The sequence below is a fragment of the Colletotrichum graminicola genome (assembly GCF_000149035.1).
Source record: "Colletotrichum graminicola M1.001 genomic scaffold supercont1.22, whole genome shotgun sequence".
NCBI classification, from domain to species: Eukaryota; Fungi; Ascomycota; class Sordariomycetes; order Glomerellales; family Glomerellaceae; genus Colletotrichum; species Colletotrichum graminicola.
The window spans coordinates 140,808-165,804 of record NW_007361026.1 but is presented as its reverse complement, the minus strand read 5'-3'; the positions used below and the strand labels follow the sequence as shown (position 1 = coordinate 165,804).

General features: G+C 55.2%; 8 protein-coding genes across 8 annotated transcripts; 5 read left to right on the top strand and 3 right to left on the bottom strand.

Annotated features, from left to right (window-relative positions):
* Positions 1-512: 512 nt before the first annotated feature.
* GLRG_06093 (ABC transporter) lies at positions 513-2,977 on the top strand (the record flags this gene model as incomplete). The annotated part of the gene is made up of 5 exons (XM_008096778.1): positions 513-602; positions 675-843; positions 902-1,117; positions 1,166-1,358; positions 1,417-2,977. The coding sequence occupies 5 exons, from the start codon at positions 513-515 to the stop codon at positions 2,975-2,977; spliced, it is 2,229 nt and encodes a 742-aa protein (XP_008094969.1).
* A 2,964-nt stretch (positions 2,978-5,941) lies between these two features.
* GLRG_06092 (alpha-1,3-mannosyltransferase CMT1) lies at positions 5,942-7,301 on the top strand (the record flags this gene model as incomplete). Its single annotated transcript, XM_008096777.1, has 2 exons — positions 5,942-6,044; positions 6,103-7,301. The coding sequence occupies 2 exons, from the start codon at positions 5,942-5,944 to the stop codon at positions 7,299-7,301; spliced, it is 1,302 nt and encodes a 433-aa protein (XP_008094968.1).
* A 1,262-nt stretch (positions 7,302-8,563) lies between these two features.
* GLRG_06091 (uncharacterized protein) lies at positions 8,564-9,437 on the bottom strand (the record flags this gene model as incomplete). Its single annotated transcript, XM_008096776.1, has 2 exons — positions 8,564-9,093; positions 9,152-9,437. 2 exons carry the CDS (start codon positions 9,435-9,437, stop codon positions 8,564-8,566), a joined length of 816 nt encoding a protein of 271 aa, XP_008094967.1.
* A 3,427-nt stretch (positions 9,438-12,864) lies between these two features.
* Positions 12,865-14,287, bottom strand: GLRG_06090 (uncharacterized protein; the record flags this gene model as incomplete). The annotated part of the gene is made up of 3 exons (XM_008096775.1): positions 12,865-13,178; positions 13,245-14,143; positions 14,190-14,287. 3 exons carry the CDS (start codon positions 14,285-14,287, stop codon positions 12,865-12,867), a joined length of 1,311 nt encoding a protein of 436 aa, XP_008094966.1.
* A 1,511-nt stretch (positions 14,288-15,798) lies between these two features.
* GLRG_06089 (ribonuclease T2 family protein) lies at positions 15,799-16,939 on the top strand (the record flags this gene model as incomplete). Its single annotated transcript, XM_008096774.1, has 4 exons — positions 15,799-15,901; positions 15,959-16,041; positions 16,098-16,372; positions 16,429-16,939. The coding sequence occupies 4 exons, from the start codon at positions 15,799-15,801 to the stop codon at positions 16,937-16,939; spliced, it is 972 nt and encodes a 323-aa protein (XP_008094965.1).
* A 331-nt stretch (positions 16,940-17,270) lies between these two features.
* On the bottom strand, positions 17,271-18,616 carry GLRG_06088 (Sec62 family protein translocation protein; the record flags this gene model as incomplete). The annotated part of the gene is made up of 3 exons (XM_008096773.1): positions 17,271-17,471; positions 17,532-18,088; positions 18,151-18,616. 3 exons carry the CDS (start codon positions 18,614-18,616, stop codon positions 17,271-17,273), a joined length of 1,224 nt encoding a protein of 407 aa, XP_008094964.1.
* A 2,522-nt stretch (positions 18,617-21,138) lies between these two features.
* Positions 21,139-22,184, top strand: GLRG_06087 (uncharacterized protein; the record flags this gene model as incomplete). The annotated part of the gene is made up of 2 exons (XM_008096772.1): positions 21,139-21,526; positions 21,586-22,184. The coding sequence occupies 2 exons, from the start codon at positions 21,139-21,141 to the stop codon at positions 22,182-22,184; spliced, it is 987 nt and encodes a 328-aa protein (XP_008094963.1).
* A 2,128-nt stretch (positions 22,185-24,312) lies between these two features.
* Positions 24,313-24,843, top strand: GLRG_06086 (uncharacterized protein; the record flags this gene model as incomplete). The annotated part of the gene is made up of 1 exon (XM_008096771.1): positions 24,313-24,843. The coding sequence occupies one exon, from the start codon at positions 24,313-24,315 to the stop codon at positions 24,841-24,843; it is 531 nt and encodes a 176-aa protein (XP_008094962.1).
* Positions 24,844-24,997: the final 154 nt, after the last annotated feature.

The window sequence follows — 24,997 nt, the reverse complement described above, 5'->3', positions numbered from 1 at the left end:
ACGTCGAGGGGGGGCCAGCGACCGGGAAGCATTGAGTCATCCCGGCCGTTGCGACGCCGACGAGACGGGGTGGTCTGGCCTAGAGGGGGACTTCCGTACCCGACCAGCATCATGTCTTGAAGTGCGCCGCCCAGTATTCGGCGTGAGTCACTCGGCAGGAGTCAGGGCGGGGACCGGTTCAGTCTCGGCTGTCCTGCAGAGAGGGGAACAAGTACCTAGGTACTCATACCTGCTGCAGCGAGGAGGTGCAACGCCACCAAGTTAAACGCCACCAGGTTATACGCCAACCAGCTCTCACTTCTCTTAATCCCCGAGGGGACAGAGGCCCTAGTTCCAAGGGCCATTTAATATCTGGGGTATCCTCTCGGGCTTTGTAGAACCATAGGCCTGAGGCTAAGGCATTTGTGTCAATACAGGAAGTCCGACTTAATTCTAACTTGCTATTTCAGTCTTGGCGTGCTCTTATAACGTCCCTTCATTGTTTCAACGATTGCGATCCTGCCTATCCAGCAATGACGTCAATAGCTTCCGAATCTGTAGCCACGATCCTTTGTTCCAGCAAGCAAACGCGCTTCAACCTCCAGAACGCCGACCCTCGCGAGGTATCCCACATGCCCACTTTACCTTACCCAAATTGTGTTGTCGTCGCAAACAGCTGAGCCGCTCTTACCTAGTTGGACATTGATGGCCTCAACATCACTGTCACCTCGGCTGGGAAGACCGGCGCAAAGGGCAAGTCCAAAGCCCGAAGTGACGGGACCGAGATCCTCGTCGACGCCAAGCTGCGTCTAAAGGCCGGCCAGCGGTATGCACTCGTCGGAAGAAATGGCTCTGGAAAGTCGAGTAAGAACAGAGAGAGCATCGGTCGTACCTGTTTGTTTGCATGTTGACCTGTGTCCAGCACTCCTCAAGGCTATCGCCGAGAAGCTGATTCCGGGCATATCCGAGACAACTCGAATTTCTCTTCTGCAGCAGACCAATCTAACCGATGTCAACTCAGACCTACGTCCCAGCCATCACCCGACCGATATAGGTGAATCTGGCCAAGGTCGCGGTGTTCTGCAGCATGTGATTGAGCAGGCGACTGCCAAGTCGAACATCGAGCAAGAGATCAGGGGTGCGATCCCACGTGCACGCCTGAACGATAGTGACTGACTGTTCTCAGCTTTATCCGATGGCATCAACAGCACCGACCCGTACGGCCCCGTGCGCGCCATCCGCGCAGTTCGCCATGACAGAAACCAGAAGCGTCTCTTCCGAGAGGACAAGAACGCGAGACTACGTAGCGGAGACAGAGGTCTGGCGGCAAGAAAGGCCCTCAAGGCCTTTGAAAAGACAGTTGCCGAGTCACAAAGAATGTAGGCCCTCCCTCCCTCTTCATTAGCCTGATGTGGAGCTTGCTTATGCCAGAACCAGTCTGGAGCAATCCCAGGATGAGATTTCGGCCGAGACTCTCGATACGGAGACACAAGAGGCCTTGGATATGTTAGCAGATCTCCAGTTGCAGGTTGAGCCTTCCAAGGTGGCCGAGATCGAGTCCAAAGCTAAGCGTATTTTGTCCGGCCTGGGGTTCACCCAAGCCTACATGTCGAAGCCGGTATCAAGTCTCTCTGGTGGCTGGACGATGCGGACCGCACTGTCCATATCGCTGCTTCAACAGACTGACGTTCTCATTCTCGACGAACCCACCAACTTCCTCGACTTGCTAGGCATCATCTGGCTTCAGCGCTATTTTGAGTCCCTCCAAGATGTGGATGATGCCCCGACGCTGATTCTCGTCTCACACGACAGAGACTTCATCACGCTTTGCACAGACCTTCTCATCCTAAAGGACAAGGGGCTGACCTACTTCCACGGCGATCTGCCGACTTACGAGGCGTCGCAGTCGGAGCGCAAGATCTGGCTGACCAAGATGAAGGACTCCCAGGACAAGCAGAAGGCCCATATACAGCAGAGCATCACCAACAACATAAAGGCAGGCAAGGCCCACGATGATCTAAACAAGCTTCGACAAGCCAAATCCCGTCAGAAGAAGCTCGATGACCGCTGGGGTCTTCAGGTCAGCGCCAAGGGTGGTCGGTTCAAGCTGAACCGTGATCTCGTCGGCTACCACTTGACGGCCAGAGACGAGATCGATATCCCACAGGATGAGCGACCGGTGAGCCTTTCCTTGCCGGAGCCACCAGATCTCCGGTTTCCTGGGCCTCTTTTATCGGTAGAGAAGGCGACGTTTCGCTATCCCGGTGCCGGGAGCAAGGTCAAAACGTTGGCGCCGACCGTGCTGCAGGACATCAACCTCTCCGTCCACATGGGCGACCGCGTTGGTATCCTCGGTCTGAATGGGGCGGGAAAGTCGACCCTTGTGAAGCTTCTTGTCGACGAGATGAAGCCCACATCCGGCGCAGTGACGACGCACCCTCGGCTGAGGCTGGGATACTATTCACAGAATGCCGTCGAAGCTCTGCAAGAGAAGGGCCGGGCTGACCTGTCCGTGACGGCCTTATCTTTACTCACGGACGAGGTCGCCGGGGAGTTGGACGAAGGCCAGCTTCGTGGCATCCTGGGCAGTCTCGGTCTGCCTGGCCGCGTTGCATCCGACACGCCCCTCGGGAAGCTGTCTGGCGGCCAGCTCGTGCGATGCGAACTCGCGCGGCTTCTCTGGCGGAGACCGCACTGCCTCATCCTCGATGAGGTGACGACCCATCTCGACTACGAGACTGTCACGGCTATGCGGGAATCCCTCAGAGACTGGGAAGGGGCGGTGGTCCTCGTCAGCCACGACCGATGGTTCATGCGCGGGGTTGTCGAAGGCTCGGCCGAGGACGTTGACAGCGAAGAAGAGGACGAGGAGGAAGCGGTGCCTAGGCGACGGCTTGTGTACAAATTGAGGGCGGGGGTCTTGTCACGCTTAGAGGGCGGTGTGACTGAATTTGAGGACAGCGTTGCAAAAAGAGTGGCTAAGCTGCTCAAAACCTAGAGACGACAAACATTGATCAAGACCGTTTCGTCTATGTCGCGTGTCTCGCGGCCGGATTGTGGCTGAGGTCGACAAGGGGTGCAGAATCGAACAACCGTGGGTCTCGTACCCGATCTCGTACTCGAGGCAGCGGAAAGTCACGAAGATGAAGCGAGCGATTGGATGGTGGCCTTTCTGGGTGTGGGAATGGGGTTTCCCGGAATTCAGGCGGTCGACTCCAGTTGTTCATCTCTTTCCTTTGTTGCATCATCTCGCATAAACCGGTGGCATTGATCATGGAGAGGCTCAAGGGCCGAAGACTCGACGATTTCGACAAAAAGCGTCAGAGCGGGCTGGAAAGGGTGTTACACCTGACGAGGAGGGGAGACGAGCAATTAAAAAATAAATAAAAATAAAAAGTGTACGGTCAAGGCTGTAAGAGCAGAGCAGAGAGGACCTCAGGTTGGTCAAAACGTTTCTTATTGGCTTTGCTCGGGGAGGTTGTCAGATGTCGCTTTGACATGTGCCCACCCCCAAGAAACCGGGATGGAAGCAGATTCTCGTGGCCGTCCGTCGTAGTTGTCGTCGCGTCTGTGGCTGCCGGTACACTACCTAGTCAATGCCGCACATGGGTTGGGTAGCATTGAGCGAAGATACCTATCGGAAGCAGGACAGGGGAAGGTGGGGACAGACGGCCCGGCAGCGATCACACCATGACAGAGGAAGCTAGTCTCTATTTGCAGAGTGAGAGACCCGCATTCGGATCGATACCTTGGGTAGTGAATGGGAAAGTTGACGCTGTATCCGTACCTAGGTACCTAGGTATCTAGGTAGTGAGCGAGTGTGTTTCTGTTTCCTCGTGTCCCAGCAGAGCAGCGTCGGACCGGGACTAGGTAGTACATTATGTAGTTCTTGTCTGGGGGCGGAAAGGTTTAGGGAATGTGCATTGGCAGGTACCTAACCAACCAACTCTCATCTTACGTGTGCTGAGGCTCCTGAGGCTCCGGGTTTGCTTGGCCCTTGCGAAGTCGGCACAGACGGACAGAAACATTTGTGTTTGACTGGGCCGGGACCTTGTGTATGCGCAGCGTGTCTGAGAAGTCTCGTCGGTGCCTTTTGGCAGAATTGGTGTACAGATACTCCGTAGATACCTACATATCAACCTAGGTAGGTAGTAGGTGTGTATACAACGTGGTCATTACCGACCAGGTGGCGGCAGCTAGGCCCAAACCACCTAACCTAAGGCAGCTGCAAAGTGCCAGTACCCTAGTCGGTCCCCTTTTTGGTTACACTGGGATCTGAGGGACCCCTGAGATCTCTGGAGAATGGGTGCAGGAAAAAGTGGTACCAATCGAATGCGTATTGTTCGTATGGGCAGTCCATGAATTAGTGTACATGTTTCTCGAGGAATGCCGCCGCTTGAGCCCCGGAAGCATAAGGAACATGGAAGTTTGAGAAGTTGAAACATGTCGCGACGAGGGACGTGGAACTCGAGGAATCGTGTGTGTGTACTGTAGCTACTCGCCCGCCCTCACAGACACCAGACCAAACGGGCAGACAAAATGGTCGGTCGTAGTGTAGACAGTGGGGGTGTAAACACACAGGTTGCCGCATTGCCGAGGACGTGTCAAAGGTCAAAGGCGCCCGTGGTGCTAGTGCAAGTGGGTGAGGTGAGGGGAGGTTGTCATGTTGGTAGGCGCTGATGGGTCATTATCAAGCCAGAACCGGGCCCGTCCCCTCCCCTTTTCTGTCTTCGTAATAAGGACAGAGTATGGAGATGCTCATAGAACCGTAGAGTGGGATGTGCATTTGGGTAATCAACCCTATCCTTGCACAGGAAATAGGCATACACTGAACAATAGGTACCCTGGCACTGACTGGATAAAGTACGTGTGCATCTTGAGGCGCACTCGGCCACTTTTTGACACATACCAGAGACAGAACTGGACCATGCTGACTGACGACGAGCGAGTGGGAACTACCTAACCAAACTGTGCAACTTGTGTAAAGCAGGTGCGTCCAACCCGCAGGGTGAGTTGAGTTTACCTTCCCCCCCGTTCTTTCTAAAGTTAGCTACATGGGTAAGTAGTGGTAGGTAGGTAGCAAGGCAAGAAGGTGCTCACCGCACAGTATGTACTTTCTTTCCACTCTTCTGCCCGCCGCATTCTTCCCCAAGCTCGTCATTGTCTTTTTGCCCTCCTCTACATTTCTCTCCTACGTGCCTGCCTACATAACTACATACCTAAGGCTACCTAGGTACTCTTGGACCGCTGCGCCTCGTCTCGCTCGGGACTCCATCTCGTCTTCCAAACAACTCCATACGGAAAGTCAGCGGGGAGACCATTCCCCCCCATCTACCTACGAATGCCGTTCTCGGCCATCCGTGACCTGTTCTCACCTGCCTGTCCTGCCTGCGTTCGACAACGACATCGCCTCACCCAACTATAACCACGCCCGCCCGTTCTTGTTTGATCTCATGCCCTAACCTTCTTTGTTCTTTTGCCTCCACCCCTTCCTTCTCTAGTACCATTTCGCCCGATTCCAGACACAGATCAGGACCCGCGAACCGCCACGAGGTTTAGGTTGGCCATTAGCTTGGCACCAGTGCTCCTTCCTGATATGAGCTTGTAATCCCCCCGCCTCTTACACCAAACTTTGTTGCTTCTTTTCATTCTGGTCGCCTTGGCATCTTCTCATCCGTCGCACGAGAGCTAACAATCCACATTCCCATCGAAAACCTCGAAGGATCAACCTCGTTGGGTTGCGCCTGCCTTTGCATGTGTGTGGGTGTGTGTGTGTGTGTGTGTATCTGCATCTTCGCTTGGCCATTCTCCCTACGTCTCTGGCGTTGGACATTCAAAGAAGCACGGCTGCATTCAACCTCTCGTTTTTCACCTCCATACCAGCTTGGTGTATACAAAATTCCGCAGGGCGTACTGTACATGCATCATGATCACCAACTTTCATAATCCGAGACGGCTTCGCATGCCCTTCATCGCCATCATCGTCTTCATCCTAATCACCGGCTTCTTTCTGCTGTTTCACCAACCCCTGGTCCAGTACTTCGTCATTCCCTGGACCGCAGAACGTAAGTTGAGCCCGACTTGCCCTAAACATCGGCGGATACTGATTTAGTTATATTATAGAATATGGCGGCAGCTGGATGAACGACTCGGCACACAATTGGGTCCAACCGGCATTATACGAAGGCCGTCCCGACAAGACTGGCGAAGCAAGTCAGTACGTGCAAGCCATCCTGGATCCCAAGAACGGCGGCTTCCCCACCGTCAACTGTCCTTCGCCAAATGTCACTCGCTATGGGGTCCTGCGCCCAACTGAGAACATGGATAAGCGCCACTACTTCTTCGCGCTTGACTTGCGACAAGTCAGAGATCTACTGCCCCAGCTCATTGGCGCCGTCCTGGAAGCCATGAACGTTATCGGGCCCGAGAATTGTGCCCTTTCCGTTGTCGAGGGCATCTCGACCGACGGCACCTACGAGACCCTCTACCGCCTCAAAGCCCATATGGACAAGATGGGGATTGCGTACTACCTGCAGACTAGCAACATCGACTCCCACAGCGGTGACCGCATCGGCAAGCTCGCCAAGCTCCGAAACATCGCTCTGGAGCCCATGATGGCAGAGGCCAGCGCCTACGACCCCAAAGCGACCATTGTTTTCCTCAACGACGTTGCCGCCTGCACCGAGGACATACTCGAGCTGGCGTACCAGAAGCAGGTCCAAGGAGCCGACATGACATGCGCGATGGACTATCACTTCCTCCGGTTCGCCCCGCACAATGGGGAGCCCTCGTTCTACGACTCTTGGATCTCCCGAACCATCAACGGCGATACATTCCTACCCATCCCCGACCGGACCCCCAAGGGAGAGCAGTGGAGCGACGTCGCCAACATGTTCTGGAATCACCCGTACTCCCAAGACCGCTACCTCAGCCGGAAGCCGCTGCAAGTGTTTGCCTGTTGGAACGGGGGCGTCGCGATGACGGGCGAGCCCTTCCTGAGCAAGAAGCTAGACTTCCGGAGGTCGTACCCTGGCGAGTGCCACACGGGCGAACCGACGCTTCTGTGCAAAGACCTATGGAATCTGGGTTACGGCAAGATCGCTGTCGTGCCCAGCGTCAGCCTGGCGTACAACGTCAAGGACGGTAGACAAATCAAGGAAGAGAGGGGCTTCGCCTCGTCGTGGACGGCGATTGAGAACTCGGGGACGCCGCCCAGCATCAATTGGCAGATCGAGCCGCCAGAGATGGTCAAGTGCATGCCGACTTTTAGGAACCAGTTCTGGCGGCCTTGGAACGAGGGGCTCAGGCGGGAGGAGAAATAGGCAAAAAATAGGAGGGAGAAAAAAAGAAAAAAGAAAACAGGGAAAACAAATATGAAAATAGGCAGGCACCTTGTTTTAGAGTAGAGCGCATTAGCTATGATACCCGGTCGCGTGTCGATTCGTCCACCTGGCTAGCAGGCCCGCGTAATCACCATCTTTTCAATGTCGTCTCCTTTTTGAGGCTCCGCTGTGCCAAGTGTGCCAACCGTGATTTGATCTGGCGCCCCCGGCACGCTTTCTCTCGGATAGGGAGGACGGCGCAAATGACAAAGAAACCGACGGAAGCCGCAAGACAAACGGGATGCCCGTTCCCGGTGTGGGGGGGGGGAACACAAGAAAAATGTAACCCGTCACTCAAGCCTCTAATCCGGGGTCGTCCACTCTCGGCCCCCCCGCATTCGGCGCGCATGTTCGTCGCGCCGGCCGCCCCCTCCCCGGCCACAGTTTTTTTTTTCTTTTTCTTTCGCGCCGCCGTACGCCCCTCATTGACTCTCTCCTGCCCTGGATGGGCGCCGGCGCCCCCCGACTTCATCACCGAGAAATCGGGCCTTTTCCTCTTCTTTAGTTCCTCGCCCCCCCTCCCCTTCAGAACTTGGCGTAGGTGAAGAACCGCGGGCCGGCCGAAAATGAGCACACGGCCCAGTCGTCCGTAGACCCAGTAAATTACATCAGTCAACCGACCCACGTCGGGAAGTTGAGCGCGTGCAATGCCGTGATGTTATTGTTGGAAGAATATTAGGGTTTGTTCTACTGATTGGGGATCGGAGGGGAGAGCTCGAAGCCGGGAACAATAGGTCGCGCGGCCTCGGTCTCGACCAGAACAAGAGGGGTTTCGTAGATAGAATAAAAGAGGTAAACAATAAGAATAGATAAATAAATAAAAACCATGTTTACAACGGGGATATAACGCTGTTTCGAACACAAATGTCACCAAGCCTTCCGTCTTTTGTCTTCGTCTCTCCTCGTGCGTCTTCGTTTCTCGCTCAGAAACACCACTGCAAAAAAATAACAACAAAAATGGTGTGACATCAAACCGCTCCATACGTTCAGGTGATCGGGGGAATCATAAGCTTCTCAAAATGAAATCAAAAGCCGGCCAACATTAACATCCCAACAGAGCACAGGAATCCTCCATATCCAACGCTGCTTGCTGCTTTGCTTCATTACACTCGTGACGCATGGCTCGCTGGTCGGGCAGTGGCGGGTGTGAGATTAGTGCCAATGGTCCGTCCAGCGCTTCCAGGTGGGTCAGTCGCGAACTATTAGAGCAGGGCAGCGACAAAAGCAGCACCAAGGATGACGGCCATGCCAGCCGGCCCGTTACTGTTTCCGGCACTCTGAGCGGAGGCTGCCGTGGTTGTGGCGGCCGCCGAGGGGAAGAGGGTGCTTCTCGCGCTTGAACGGGTGGACCCCGTGGCAAGTGTGGTACCGTTAAGAGCCAAGAAGGCGGTGCTGGTACCGGCGCTGGGGGAAAAGCTAGTGGGGGCCTCTGTGCTGGCGGGGACCTCGGATGTGGAGACAATGGTGCTAGTGTTGCTGGAGGTGCTGGTGGTGGTGACGACAACGGACGAGATGCTGGTGGTGGTGGGCGGCGCCGAGGTGGTGGTCGGGGGCACGGTGCTGCTCGGGCTGGTGGACGGAACGGAGGTGGTGGTGGGGACGGGGACGTCGGAGGTAAGAGCACCCGCGACACCGTGCTTGGCGGCGCAGTCGCCGAGGTTCATGCCGTTGGGGCAGCAGATGGTGTCGGCCTTAGGGTCGTGGGTGCAGTAGAAAGATGACAGGCACGAGTCTGGACAATCATGTTAGCGACTAGGCGAGGCAATGCCATGCGCGCGAAGACAACTTACTTCCGGACGTGGTGGAGCAGCAAGTCTCTCCGGCGGCCGGGTTGTAGCAGTGGACGGCCTGATCCGTGGACTTGCACTGCTGGTAGCCACCACCGCAGGCCTCGGCGCAAGTGTTACCGCCCTTGTTGCAGAGCTCGTCAGCGGGCTGGTAGCCACTGTCCGCGCGGCGCATGAAACCCAAGTCCCTTCCAAAGGTGACGCTGCGCTTGAAAACCTTGGTCTGTTGCGCAAATGCCTGGGCGGCGAAGGCCACGTAGGCGAGAGAGGCGAGCGAGCGGATCTGCATTGCGAAAACGGGGGTTGATGGATAGCGCTCGGAACGGGTTGGTCGGTCGGTCGGCTGAGCGTTTGAGAGCGAGAAAGGCGAATGAATGGATTGTCGCGTGTTGGTGAGCGAGCGCAAATGTATGGAATGAGTGTGGACCGACGACGGTGACGACGTAGAGTATCGACGAACGAGAGAAGTACGAGTACTCGGGTGCAGATTTCGTAACGACGGCGAAGAAGTGGTAAAAAGAGAGACTGGGTTGGAGGGGCCTGACCTAAAAAGCGCGCGACTATGCGAAGGGGGGCCAAATGAGGGACAGCGAAAAAGACAAGGAGATGAAGTGGAGAGAAAGAGTGGGAAGAGAGGTCGCGAAAAAGGTATAGGACATGGGGAGACTGTAGGAGTCGGGGGGGGATTGACAAGCGAAGTGTAGCACGGTCCGGTCTCTGGGACAGAGCAGGAGGTGCAGGGAGGGACCCGGACTGTCTAGAGGATGGGCACGATGGGTTTGCGGTGGGCGCTCAGCACCGATTCGGCAGGATCCTCCTTTTAATTTCATTTGCCTCGTCGTTGACCACTTGGAGCTGCTTGGTACGACAGGGCCAACCGCGATACCCCAGGGATCTGGCGACGCTTCGGGCCAACTGCTCTCCAGTCCTTGTGCCGCCGGGCAGACCGCTCCCAGGGCCGGGGGAGGATGGCTGAGCCAGTTGAAGCAACTCCTCCTGTTTGGGACTGTTTGGAGAGGGTGGCACTGAGACCCGTTGGCGGCGTCTCAAGTGGCTGAGGATAAGAAGAAAGCAGGGTGATGAACTGGGTCGATCTATTATGCGAACTCATCAATCTGTTTTTGCGTGCGATGCAAACAAGCCACGCAGCAGTAGCAGTTTTCGTGGTATCGCAGCGGTGGCCCGATGTCGCTGACCGTCATTTCCAAGCCGACAAAGAGAGCGAATGCTTCCACGATGCCATCAGGGACTTGGCGAACTCTCAGGGGGGCCTGCCTGGACATACTACGTAGTGGGGAGAAGGAGGCCACAAGATGACAGGTGACCGTCACCGGGGTACAAGAGAGAGAGGGGGGTAGAGAGCCCTGTTGGCCCGGGGAACATGTACCCGTCGTAGTACGGATACAGAGTAGGTATCTACCTATACAACAGAGTCGATCGCACTATGTCAAAGGCGTGAGATGATTTGATTCCTGGGAAATGAGCCAGAGCCCGGCTCTCTCTACCAATCTCAGCATTCCGTTGCTCAAATCTCAGGAGATATGGGCCGTGGTCGGCGCATGGCAAGTAGAACCCAAAAGAGAGTAGGGGACCGGGCTTTTGACTGGACCTGTGCTTTTCATGCGGGTGGGTGTCGCTATTCCCGATATGGATTAGCGCTATCATCGGGTACCTTGCAGCGTCAAAAGCCCCAGATGTGCATCATCCGCCGCCAATCGCTGGGACGAGAGTATCCGTAGGCTCCTCTGCAGCCGCCCCACCGCCTCGGCCATCTGACGAACCATCGAACGCCGTTTCAGGTGGCTTCCCAACGCTGATTCGCCCGTTTATCCGAGCGTCTTTCTTCCCCTTCTTCTTCTTCTTCTTCTTCTTCTTCTTCTTCTTCCCCGGGTCCAGTGTTTAAACGTAGTGTACCGTAGGTAGGTAGGTAATTACGGAGTACCTACGCCTACCTATCTCACCGTTGCGGCAAAAAGGGCAAATGGAATGGCAGCGTCTCTTCCATCTCTCCCACCTCCTCCACACACACACCCCCGCGCTCCCGATGCTACAATGCGCCGAGCGAACACCTATCGAAAGAAATTTTACATAATGTTCGCTTCCGGATCCTACCCTTGACAAACCAAAGAGCCTCCCTCCTCGTTGCCGCTTTTATGAGGGAAGCGCCAAACGACGACCATATCATCACATTCAATTTCGGACGAGCTCAAATGACATTCCCCGCACGAATAAGCATGTCCAAGGGATCGCCAGTCGCCGCCTAAGTTCGCTACAGCCAGCAGCTGACTCCGTGCCGCTGCCGATCTAGCGCGACCCGTTGGATGTCTCATAGTGTTCCGTTTTGCCGATATGGTCCCGGAGACCAGTTGCCGGGCATCACCAATCGTTGCAGCTCATTCCAATCACTCCCTTCCTCTTCGCGCCTTATCAGCGCCCCGGTAAGGCCACCAGGAGCGAGCCCGCCCCAACTCACTGTGCCATCCGCCTGAATCCTGGAGTCGCATTGTTTCTGTGAGTATGGTAACAGCCCGATACTCAGACTTTCGACGACCTCGGACGACGTTCCACGGCGTTCCAGGACATTGTGTAGATACAACCTGTCCGGTACACGCGGAGTCGCACAAGACTCGTCCATCTGAGAAGCAGTGCGGGGTTGGTAACTGAGGCAGGTGAGGCTGAAGTTGTTTCAAACCTTGTCAGATCGAGAGCCCTCTCCCTTGATGGTTATCTCAACCTGCGAAGTAGTAGGCGCGGAGACGAGGCACGTATCTGAGACTGTTCATGCCCTCAACAACTCTCCCTCGACCAAGTGTCTCGACTGCCATCTTCCGGTAGCTCTGCGCAAACACGTAAACGGCCGATGGCGTACCGGTCGGTCACTGACCTTGGGGGTGCGACAGTCCGTCGGACTCGATGGCGTAGAAGATGAACTGCGATGCCGGCTCGTGTTATCAGGCGGAGGAGAGCAGGACAGGCGGGGGGTTGAACTTACCGAACAAGAACACAAATGCCGCGATGCCGAGGTACGTCCACTGCACCTTGGACAAGTCGTCAGGCTCCGCGTGGGGGAAGACGCGGACGGCGAGGAGCGGAGCGACGACGGAGCCGACGACCTGGAAAGACTGCTTGAGCTCGGAGAGGTGGGGGGACCGGTAGACGGCCGAGGGTCAGAACTTTAGGGCGCCGACACCATCAAAAGGAAAAGAAAAAGAAAGGGGAGAGAGAGAGAGACCTGACGCCGCGATAACATGGCTCAGGTTGGTGCTCAGTGCCGTATTTGACCGTCGCCCAAGATCCACCGAGTGGCGCTCGAGGCGGTGGCAGTCACAAAACAAACGGCATATGGCGTATGCCATCAATCCCGGCAAGTTTAAAATGAAGTATGATGAGAATTTCTGGCATTCCGTCCCTGCTGTACTTCTTTCTGGTTGAATACATATGGTAAAAGTAGGTACGTACGTGCGATGCTCCGTGGCCAGTCTGGGTATTCTCCTCTACCAAAGCAACTTTTCTCCCGCCTCACTCTCCGCACTCGAACGCTCTCAGCACTATATAACATTGCCCTCATCTCGCTCCTATTAATATTAGCAGCCCGCCCAAAGAAATTGCAATAAAGATGCCAGTTTGTCCCTCCATACAATGCTATACACACAGAGCTCTCAACCCAGATTCTCTGCTCCATTTGCCGCCGGCTGCTAAATGTCGAAACCCATGCTTCAATCGACCGGCTCGCGCATCATCTTGGAGATGTTCTTGTGCATTTGCGCATACTTTTCTTCAAACGTTTTCTGGAACTTCTCGCAAGCGGCCCACATGGGGTCACCCTTGGACCAGTACGTGTAGCAGTTATCGAAGATTTGGCGTACATCCGCGGCAAACTGATCCTCCGTCTGGTACTCATGACGCGCCATCTTTGCCTTGACAGTATTAAGGTCCATGGGCTTCTTAACCTTGTCGAAGTAGTCGGGAACCCCGTCCTCAACGGGGTCGACGGGCTCCTTGAAAGGGCCCACTAGTCTGGTCCAGAAGCCTGTGATGGTTAGCACCTTGACAAGCATTGCATGATCGGTCGCCCGATGGGGCTGAGAGCACATACCAGGTCCCGAAAGCATCCTGTCGAGGAGATCGGCGCAGAATTCAACTTTCTTTTCGGTGCTGATTTCACCACTAGGCACCGAGGCGATGCTGCGGCGCTTCTGGACCACAGGCTTCGGACGCGGTGCCGCCGCAGCTGCAGCCGCGGCCGCCGCTTTGCGAACTGGTGGGGCCGGGGCGCGGGCAAGCGACTTGGAGCTGTTGTTCTGGGAGGACGGTAACGGCGCGGAAGCGCGTCGGTTCTTCTTGGAGAGGTGCTCTCGCTCATCATCGCTATCCTCTTCCAGGTAGTGCACACTTTTGCGAGGGGTGGGCTCGGCGGAGGCTGTATCGGCGGGAGCTGCCGGCGGGGAAGGCTGATTCTCGAGGGAGCTCATGGCCACGACCAGTTCGCTGAGGACCTCCTGAGGAAGCGACTTGGCGAACTCGGCTCTAGCATCGGACGACCGCATGTACTCAGCTGCCCACGAGAGGAGGAGTTTGCGAATGGTTGAGCCTTCCGGAGTGTCCTTCCATACTTGAACGAGGAGAGGAGTGGCGGGAATCTGCCGAGTAAGCCGTCTGCACTCCTTCATTGCCTCAAGGGTCTTGTCGCAGAGGCCGTCGATGCCAAGTTCGTGTCCCAGTTTCCAAACTCCAATAAGTGCCTCGTAGGACGGGAACGTGTCAACTTCCTCCGAAACTTGTCCCGTGAAGAGAAAAAGCTGCATCAAGCCAAACACCTCGGATGTGGTGTGAGGGAGCTTCACCACGTGCTCAACAGTGTCCGAGGTGGCATTTTCCTCCTTCGTGAAGAATTCCCGGTAATATGTTGACCTGGCGCACAGAAAATCTTTGTGGATGCCGAACGGTTTCTCATCGGGTCCGACGAGCACAATGAGGAAGGTTGGGTGGGGTTGCCTAATAATCATTAGACTCGAAGGGGGGGGAGAAGTAGTCAACTTACAGCCATGAGAAAGGGGCGTCGCTTCGAGGCTCGTCTCTGGTCTTGTGAGCGGGCACGGTATCACCGTTGATGGCGGGGACCGGCAGCTCATCCGACATGTCGGGCTGATTGGCTGCGGGTATCCCTATCGGGTGGTGTTAGTTGACCTGCAAGGAATAGCAATGGTTGGCAATTGGATGACAACTGAAAGAGCGCCTATACGAGGAAACGGAAGAGACTTGAGTAAAGAGCGACTGCTTATGCTATAAGTCAGGGCCGCTGCTTGTTGCGATGGATCATCGGCAAAGCGATCTTGAATCCATGTGAGTGAATCGCTCACGGCATGAGCGACGTTATGGCAATCGTCTGATATCAATTGCTAATTTCCCATAACGAAGGTATGGTATTGGAATAAGAATGCCTAAAAGGGCAACTGAGAAGTGAAAGGCAGCTTACTGTAGTGGACAGAGTCTGGCGGCTGACTGGTGAGGTGAGGGCTAGATGAATGAGGTCCTCGCACCCGGACAGAGGGCCCAAGAGTTGTCTTAAAATTGCCGAGATTTCGGGGAGATGATTGAGCACAATGCAATACCAGCGACAAGTTTGAACGGAGAAGAATGAGATGGTGGCCTGGATGGACGCTGATGAATGAAGGCAAAGTGCGTGGTTGAAAAAAATACTCCCTGGGACACTCTTGCCCGACACGTTCAAGCTTGAGAATGAAGCAGGAAGGTATTATGAAACGATTGCACCTGCTGTGGCGCTGGTGACTGATGTGGCCTGTGCAGGAGCTTCCTCAGGCCCGCCATTATTCACGTGTTCCGGAGAGAAGAAGCTTCCGCCACAGCTGCTGTTGACCTGCACAGCCACTAATACGTGCCTTTTTGCCAGAGGAACTTGGGATCTTGGTCCTCTGAAAGCGCGCCCCCCCTCCACCCGTCATAGGCTACCAGAAATCTTGTTTGTCTTTGTCACCAAAAAGTCTGATCTTCGGAGCTCGCCGAATACGGATACAACGGCAATAGTTCACCGCAGACCGTCCCATCCCTAGCCGATGCCTGCGAGTCCCATCGCGCTACTGCACCCGCACTCGGGGGGACAAAAAAGACCGCCGGTTTTCAAGAACCTCCTAATTAGACCTCCTCTTCGACGCCCAAAATAGGTAAAAAATGTCATTTTCCCTCTATATAGTAGCCTTGACTTTTGGGAAACCACAGTACCATAGAAACGCATCTTTTAAGTGTACGGAGTATTGGAGGCTGCGCTACCTATTGCGATAGTTGTCCCCCAAGTGACCCGCTCTTCTGGACCTCCAGCCTGTTGGGCGAACTACGACGACCGACTATCAACTATCGCCCCGCGACAAATTGACCTCTCACGTCCCGTATGTTCAGCAGGTGGTATATCAGCCCCACAATGCCCTGCCCAACCACTTGTGGCCGACGTGCCAGCTTCCTCTTCAAGCCAAGCATGTTTACGTCGTTTCCCGTGTGGGGACTTGAATGAGGGCAACTTGCAATATGGAGGGCCGAGTTCATATAAAGCGTTGCGACGCTGTGCAAAATCGAATTGTATGCCGCCATGTCGTTGCCTTTGCCGCTGATCTCTCCTTTCTCTTGAAAACTCCAGCATGTGTCGGACGTTTGTTCTCCTTGCGGCCGCCGGCCTCTTGCGCACCGCTGCTGCTGGTCTTTACCCGGGATTGAGCACCGCCAACCACACTTGCACTCTCGGTACGAACTCGGTTGTGGACTGGGCATTGTGGACTTGACTGACGTTCCCTTCCCTAGTCGAGCCTGTTCTGTCCTGCTCCTCTGGAGCGAACCCTGACAAGGTGGACACCTGCTGCGTGGAGACATACGGCGGTCTTCTTGTATGTTGTCTTGCCAGTTCGTGAACGAACCTGAAAATAACAGCTCGTCTTCGTAGCTCGCAACCCAGTTCTGGAACACGCACACCGGTCTCGAGTCCGAGGGCCAGAAGCTTCCCCAGAATGCATGGGGCATTCACGGCTTGTGGCCCGACTTCTGCAACGGCTCCTACACTCAGTACTGCGACCTGAGCCGCCAGTTTGACCCAACGCCCTCCCCCAACACCACAACTGGGACGCCGGACGGCACCCCGGTACCGGCGTGGAACGGCTCGTCTTTCGACGCATTTGTTAAGCCGTTCCAGAGGTTCGACCTGTTGGAGTACATGAACAAGTAAGGGCCCACCTTCCTAGCACTCTGGTTTCCAAGCCTAACGCGAACGTTTCCAGGTTCTGGATCGCCCAGTACACCCCCAACTGGGTACTCTGGGCCCACGAATTCTCCAAGCACGCCACCTGCTACAGCACCTTCGATATCGAGTGCTATGGCCCCAAGTACCAGGAGCACGAGGAGATTGTGGACTTCCTCGAGACCGCCGTCCACTACTACCAGGGAACTCCCACCTGGAAGTGGCTTTCTAACAAAGCCATCAAGCCTTCCAACACAACCGCCTACTCTCTCGCCGACCTTCAGGGTGCTCTCAAGGAGGGCCACGGCGCGGTCCCGTACATTGGGTGTTCCGGCCCCCAGTATAACACCACCCTGGCCGGCAAGGGCTCTCTCGATAATGGATACACCCAGCTTAGCGAAGCCTGGTACTATTTCTATGTCTACGGAAAGCCCCAGCGCGGTGAAAGCGTCCCTGTGTCCGCCGACATCAACGGGGGCCGCGTGTCCAACTGCGCGACAACGGAAGACGCTATTTGGTACTACGAGCGCGCCGAGGGATCGGTGCAGTAGAAAATACACTACTGGTATAGTGAAGCGATATGATTAATATGTCCTGCGCCTGAGCAGCTGGATTCGTCTACCATCGTAGTTGTGGCTATTGTCCGGGACACATCTGTATAAGTCATCTCCATCGTGAGAGGAGGGTACCATGACTTGTTTTTGTTCCATTGAGCGCTCCAAGAGCCAAATTGACCAAGACTATGTACCAAGATGGGCACTTTACCCCCCGGGCCCAGACGGCAGCAGCATGCTAAAAGCTGGATATTTTTACCCGGACAACCTTTCAACCGACAAAGCCCCCAACGCCCGTGTGATGCGAATCCCCACCTCGACAATGAATTTACTCCTCATCATCACCAAGCTCCTCCACAGCTGGCGCAACATAGCCAGGGCGCTGCGACGGCTGCGACGCAATCTGAGTCTCGGTCGCGGTCGTCGTCGCAGAAGCCGGAAGAGGTTGACCAGTAGAAGCAGCGAACGTGCCACTAGCGCTTGCGGCTCCAGGCGCGGACTTCTTCTTCTTGCCCTTCTTAGGAGCAGTCTATTGATTTGTCAGCGGCATATCCATTGTGTGGTTTCCAGGTATGTTGGCCCAACTTACATCATGCCATGCCCAAACGGGCTTGAAGCTGTCGACGAAGGACACATCCTCCCAAAGATTGGGGAACAACCAGAGGCCGGGTGATACAACAAAGTAGGTGACGCAGAAGAGGATAACACGGAAGATGGCCATGAGGAAGAATAGACCGAGCAGGCCGAGGAATCCCCAACTGAGGTAGTAAACACCGAGACGGAGCTTCAGCGGCCAGAGAGGGTAGCAAACGACGATGAAGATGAGGACGAGAGCGAGAATCGAGTAGAGCTTGCGCTTGACCTGGCTGCCCTCCCAGAACCATGCGTAGTACATTTCCTCCTTGGCCTCTTGCTGAGGTTCGATGCGGACGGTCCAAAGACCTTTGATGCGTTTCGTCTTCTTCGGGCCGTGGTTGTGGCCTTCGTGCGGGTCGATCTTGATTACGCGCAGAGCAAGCATCGACATGGGGAGCAGCTTGAAGGTATTCTCGAGAGAGGCACGGTCGGTGATCTCGGGAAGAGCGGGGTTCTTCTTACGCGCCGTTTCGTAGGCGGGGGACTGGAGAGCGCGCAATGCTCGCTTCACTGAGATTTGATTGTCAACATGGTATAACTCAACACGCGCAGAGTGATTGCCCGGTACTCACCCTTAAACATGTCCTTGCGCTCTCCATTCAGGATACAAGTACGCGGCTTCAGGTCCTGGCTGCGCAGGAAGCTGGCGAGTGCCAGCGCAACGGGGTTGGGGGGGCCAGGATGAATGGGCTGAGGCTGACCCTGCGCCTGTTGTTGTTGTTGCTGAGGGTGAGGGTGCTGGTGGCCAGGGCCATGCTCGTGGTCGCCAGGGCCATGCGCGTGGTCGCCAGGGCCATGCTCGTGGTCGCCCTCTCCGCCGCCGCCCTCGCCGCCCTGCTGTTGCTGCGCAAGTCGCGCCTGTTGCTGTTGTTGCTGCATAGCTTGCTGTCGGAGATGGTTGAGGAAGTCAGGGACAGTCATCCCGGCCTTTGCAGCGTCTGCCTCTATTTGTCTGCGCATGGCTGCGATCTGTTCAGGCGAGGGCATGGGCTGCCCGTTGGGGCCCATCTGCATGGGGCCGGGCATTGGCATCGACATCTTGAATGCGGGCGAGTGCAAAAGAATATGTGAGGAGAAATCGGGGTTGGCTTTGTCAAGATGTCGCGGGCGGAGTGGAGGAATCCGACGAGGACAACAGTGGCCCGAAAAGAGAGGTCCGGGTTTGTTGGATGGTTGTGAGGTTGGTCGCTGGAGCTGTAGTGGTCGTGGGCTCTGGGTCTTTGAACAAAAAAGTGACCAGCAAGCAAGCCAGGTGTTCACTTCTGTTCCAAAAAAGCCCAAGCAGGGGTACAGGTGCTTCGGCTTAACTGGACCTTGTCACATTCGGCGGTCTCTTTCTCCGATATCCGTTGCCTTTATCGATAAGATGACAAGAAACGCTCAGATCCCACTCAGACTCGATGTACCTACATAGATGTCACCTGCTATACCACATGATCCGGCGCGATGAGGTAAGCAGTGTCGTCTCGGTCCTTACATAAGCGTCAGCTTATGCATCAAAATCATCCTAGTTCGTACTGTAGCGGGCTGCCCGAGACATTCTGGTTGCGCTAGAGTCGCACAAGAACTCTGCCGAAAGCTCTTGTCCACCAGTTTCGTCCACACTAGACGATGACGAGAATTGCGCCACAAATCAAGTTACAATGGTCGGAAACTAATTTTGTTCGACTCGAGTCATTACCAACGCCGGAGACGTCTTCTTTTCATCCGCCGAGCGATTGCAAACACCACGGTGGCAACCTTCATAGCCGACGTCAAGTGACGCTGATTGTCCGAGGGGCTTTGATTAGCACCGAGGGAAAAGAAGAGGGAGCCGACTGAAACGCAGAGCGGAGGAGTGAGTGCACACCACCACCCTCTCGTGAGCTTATCCACTCGGCGCCGCCTGTCATTTCTAGTCCATCGGCTTCGCCCTCGCCGTACGACCCTTCAACGGCGATGCTGCCCTGCGATAGGAGACTGGCGGGGCTACGATGGACAATGTGACGGCACAACGCATCCCAACCCGCAGGTAGGCTTCCCGCATCTCCTTCCATGCTACCTGCGGTGCCTTGCATGCATATGCCAATAGCTTCTTCTCATTGTCTCCCGTCCGCTCACGTTTGGACATGTCACCGGCCGGGAATGCGGGATTCCGTTTGGGCAGGCAAACGGCAACGGCATAGGGATTGGCTGTTCCGTCTGTTTTCGCTGCGCTGCTTGGAAACACGCATGCAGAGTTTCGAGATGTCGTTTAGGCTGTAGCCCTGTTTGTCAAGATTTTCCGAGAGTTCGTGGGCCTAAGAGATGACAAGGGGCGGTGACGGACACCACACCATGACGACTCACGACCTGGCACGCGGCCCTCCCTCTGAGGAGGGTACTTGTGGCGAGCTGCTGCTGGTCAAGCCCGCTTCGAGTAACCAGAGCAAGGCAGAGGTGAGACATCGACTCGCTGTGCTATCGTTTTCATCTTACACGACTGGTGGACCTCCTGCAATCTGTTGCAGGATGTGGGTGTAGCGCCAGCCATCCGAATCCGACAACACCCCAGCTTCCTAAGCGCCGGTTGGCCGGCCGTGTCTGGCCCCGTTTGCAGCCCCGGCCTATCAGAACGAACCGTATGCAACTTGACTGCACACCTCGCCGATATTTGGCATGCCCTTGTCCCTCCATTTGCTCTCAGCTGAACCTATTAAGCAAAGCACTTGAGCTAGATCTCTGGCCTAAAGTGGGAATTGGGATCACATCTGCCAGGGCATCGCAAAAAGAAGCCGTCCACGCCCAAGTGGGTTTCTCTCACATCACATTGCCTATGTATGTTCTTACTGCCCCTCGAGCTTCGCCATCCGCCACCTTCTATTATAATTAAATCAGGTCGCTCAATCTCTGAGCTTTGTCGCCCTCCCTGCATTTCCTCTTCTTCCGTTTTTGTCAAATCGCTGGTCGTCCCTCGTTTTTGTTTTATTTTTTCGTTCTTTTTTTCTCCCTCCCCCGCCTCCAGCATTGTCCGGCATGAAGCATCTTCCAGAGAAGGCATGACGGGTCTGAGCGGGATGCTTGCAAGCGCATATGCGACATGGCTTTCGCCTCTCACTAGTTGCTGTGCTCAGTTTTCTGCCCCTCAGGACAAGAAGCTGCGTCAGAGTGAGTCCTTGGGGTCCGTGGAGTATATATCATCCATGGGTTGCTGACCTACCCGCTTAGACGATCTTGACATTTACGAGAAAATGCCCCCTACCATAACCTACACACAGCCCGCGCCTATGGCGTCGCCTTTCGCTGGGCCGCTGCAAAAGCCACCCGGGCCCCGTCCTCGGCTACATGAGAAGTCGAAAGGAATGATGAAGAGAAGTTTTGCATCGCTCCGGGAGCAATTCTCTGTGAGAAAACGATCTCGCTCAGGCCCGTCACAGCGGCGGCTACAAATATCGGCCCCCACCAACTTTCGTCATCTTCACTCTGAATCTTTTCAATTTCCTCAGTATACCAACCTCAAGCACGTAGGCCGGACTCCGCCGCCGCGTCCTCTACCACGGCCTCGTCCTTCCTCATTCAGACCCCTTGAACTCAGCATATATATGCCCAAAAGGGAGCTCTCGCCGATCCTGCCGCACTTCGACATGATTGCACCGCCGCCGCCTGCTCGGCTTCAGCCGAACCCGGAAGACGATGTCTTCGGCCCTTCACACGAACCCAAGTATTCGCCCATGTCGTTCCACTTACCCCGAAAGCCTTCGGCGTCGCCATCAATCACCACGGCAAGCGACACGCCGCCGAGAATCCCCCCCAAGTCGAGGGCCCGGTCCCATACGTCTAGCAGCACGGAAATCATGAAGGAGCGGATTGCTTGCGCGATGCTGGAAGTCGACAAACTTCAGCACGAAATCGACTTGGTTATGAAGCGTCAGAGCTGCTATACCAACAGTCGACCTTCGACATCTCATTCGATAGCACTGACGATGCACGGTAAGCTCAGACGAAAACCAAAAGATAGCAAGCTTCATGTATGCTCACAAACTTAGAAGGCGGCTCCTTACCCACGGTCCCCGCCCTGCCGCCTGCAGCGCCATCGTTCGCCGAGCGCCTAAACCCCGCGGTCGAGCGGCCTCACACAGCACCCCAGTCACCGGGCCACATTCCCCACCGCGGTATGATTTTCGCCGCCGACGACACGGCTGCGTTCATCACACCACCCCCGAGCCGTGGCAGGGAGACTCGACCCCTGCCCCCGCCCCTGCCTCTCGTTCTCCGTCCTCCGCTGCGGAAAAAGAAATCATTTTCGCGCGTCTCCAACTGGCTGTTCCCCAGTGGCGCAGCAGGACAGCACCATCAGCGGAGCATCAGCAGTGACTCCATCACAAACTTTCCCCGCCCCGTCAAGGACCGCGAGGGCTTCTATCAATGCGTCAAGGCGCCGCAGGGGAGGCGCGCGAGCATCGGGTCGATGTCGACTGTGTCGACAAGCGAGTCGGAAGGTGGATGCCAGACAGTTCCTACGGCCTGGTCGCCGAGCAGCACTCTAGCCACTAGAACGGATGAGCTGCCGATGGAGCGCCCCTCCACGTTTGGAAAGGAAAATGGTGCCGGCGGTTCCCGGGGAACCAACTTTGCGGTGGCGTTTTAAGCGAATAGTTTTGCGGTCTTTTCTTTGCATGATACCAATACGAACTCGGTCGGGGACAAGATACCATGTTGTAAACAATAGGGCAATAGAGGTGGGCGGCGGTCTTTGGTGTTCTGTACATTTAATGATAGTAGTGTCTACTTGATAGGGAATTCCAGCAGGGCTTGGAGAAGTTTTGGAATGGAAATTCGTATTCTGATTCTGGAAGGGTCGTTACCAACACTTACATTTGGAGCCTTCTTGGCTCATTCTACCGTACGTGACCTTTTGGATACGTTCCCACCACGCAAACTGGGGTTCCCGGCAACAAGCAAAGAGTATTCGTCGCCATCGCCAAACACATTGCCTCGCGTTCTACTCCCGGGGCTGGATCTCCGAGTCCCGAGTTATTATTCCTGACACCGACGGCCAGGCCATTCTTGGCGGGCAAAGCGTCTGCGCTGGGAGCCCGTTTTGGACCAGAGACGGCTCCTTATCCTCCGCCTCCCTCTAGCAAGATGCAACCATGGCCGTCCTAGTCGCCACCCGTGACGGTGATCCCGTCGCCTTTTTTTTTCTTTTTCCAAACTTGCGCACCTGTTTCCACCCAAGGGCGACTTTAAATATATTACGCGGCTTGATTGTTGCAACATTGCCATATACCTCGCCTTTAGTGATCAAAAGCTTGCCTTCGCAGGCCGAGGCGTATGATTTCCTTGTTATGAGATATGACGTTCCGGAGCTGCACCACTACAATAAAGTATTGGGTTGATAGTGCCATACTATGGGTTACCAATACATAAAACTGCAGTTGCATGGCAAGCTCGTCCATTCTGCCACCTTGGCTACAGTTGTGAATCGATGTGCTTATAAAATTAATAAGCAGACACTCAAAAAAAACATGAAGATTTTCGCCACATAGAATAGCTCTGAGAAAGTTTCGGCTTATTTAATATCTCCATCCTCATGCCAAAGTGCGTCATGCTGTAACCTCAGGGTGGCAGAGAAGCTATGGCATGTTCGACAATTACGCATACTATACATATGTATCCAGACATATCCTATCGCAAGAGTGGAGCAGCAAAAGTCCTGTTGCCTGAGAAAAGGCTTGGGTTTTGCTTCTTTTCGCACTTCACTGTCAATGGTTTACCCCACGGCTTGATCCTGTCTCTAGTCGTTGGTGTGACTTACTCCACAGGAAGTACGCGAATCTCCTTCCTTGCCCATGATTTAACTCTCGCGCTTTTATGAGATATGCCGCGGACTGAGTATAAGAAAGCAGATGGGAATCGGTTTCGACACGTAAGCTGACAATTATACGCAATAGCCAGAGCTCTAGGAAGGCAATTGCATCAAATACCTCTTTAGATCGAATATGCTCTCAATAACAAACACCTCAATGTCTTTAGGGCAAACCCCCATCTACCAGAGACTATTTTTAGGGACATCCAAGAAATAATCTAGAAGCAAAGGTTCAACAACGCCACAATAACTCACCACCTTGTGATAAAAAGGAGCCTACCATTGCTGCTTGTCTATGAGGGTGTTCCAGAGTTCGACGTCGACCCACGCACGCTCTGGACTCAATTCTCAAGCCATCTCCACTTTCCAACAGCCTCCCGCGTCTTTCACCAACGTAATAGACATAAAAATGCTCTCACATGGTTATCTCGAACTAAGTCGTTGAGTTTGAAGCAGACTACCGTACTCTCGGTAGCTTCTGTGCTGCAAGTCTTTGCGCAAGCCGTTATTGATTCACCTGCTCTGGCTCTTACTCCCATCCAACATCCTACGGAACGGCCTTTAAGAACGCTCGGTACCTGGATGACGGAGAAGTCACCCGGCGAACGTGTGTAGTAGACACCCTTTCCGACTTCGACCATACGTACAACGGGCCCAGACCGGTAGCTCTCCGAGAAAGATTGAGGACTGCAGTATATGTAGAAGGCCCTTGCCCCCTTGCCAGTCCATTTCTCTCCCAAGCCTCTACATACTCTGACGGACATTCATCAGTTCAACTTTTGGTGTCCCAAAAGCCCATTCGCGGATCCCACACACTTGCACGAAGCCTAACCCAGCTCGTCACCGAAACCTCGCACAAACAAAACAAGCAGCCCCCCTCCCCCCTTCAACTTCTTCAACAAGCGAAATGAAGCTCACAGCTGGCGTCTTCAGCGCCGCCCTCGGCCTCGCCTTCGTCGCCAACGCCGCTCCGGCGGCCTCGCCCGAGAACCTGGCGCCCGTCCCCTCCGCCAGCGCCAACGCCACCTCCATCTCCCCCCTCGCCGCCCACACCCCAGCCGAGTTGCCGAGTCTTCATTACCCCTACAGGCTCCCCAAGAACGGCCACAGCGCCGTCTGTGAGTACTCGAACCATCCGATGGTAGACGCCTTTCCTGCCTACGGGCTCATGAGCAAGCTCGGCGCCACAGTTCCGGACATCCCCGGTACGTGCGGCGCCCTGTGGGACAACCTGCGCCGCTTCCCGAGCTGCGCGATCATTTTCAATGCGTGGTGCGGCCCGCACCCAAAGATGGACGGCGTGCTCATTTGGAAGCTCTCTCTCCCCGCCTACTGCAACCGCGGCATGATCGAGTCTGCGTGGTGGGAGGCGACCTTCAACAGCTTTGGCGGCCTCAACTGCGTCGAAGTCGAGTATCTGGAATATCCCTTTAGATAGATCGGGGTTGTGCCAGCTACAGACCCGTGATCCGTGCAGGCACCCGAGCCGTGTGTGGTTTGGCTGGCGAGCGAACCGGGCAAGCCACCAACCATGTTGTGAACACACAACCCTGGCTACCGCTCAAACTGTAAACTACACAACTCGGATAAAA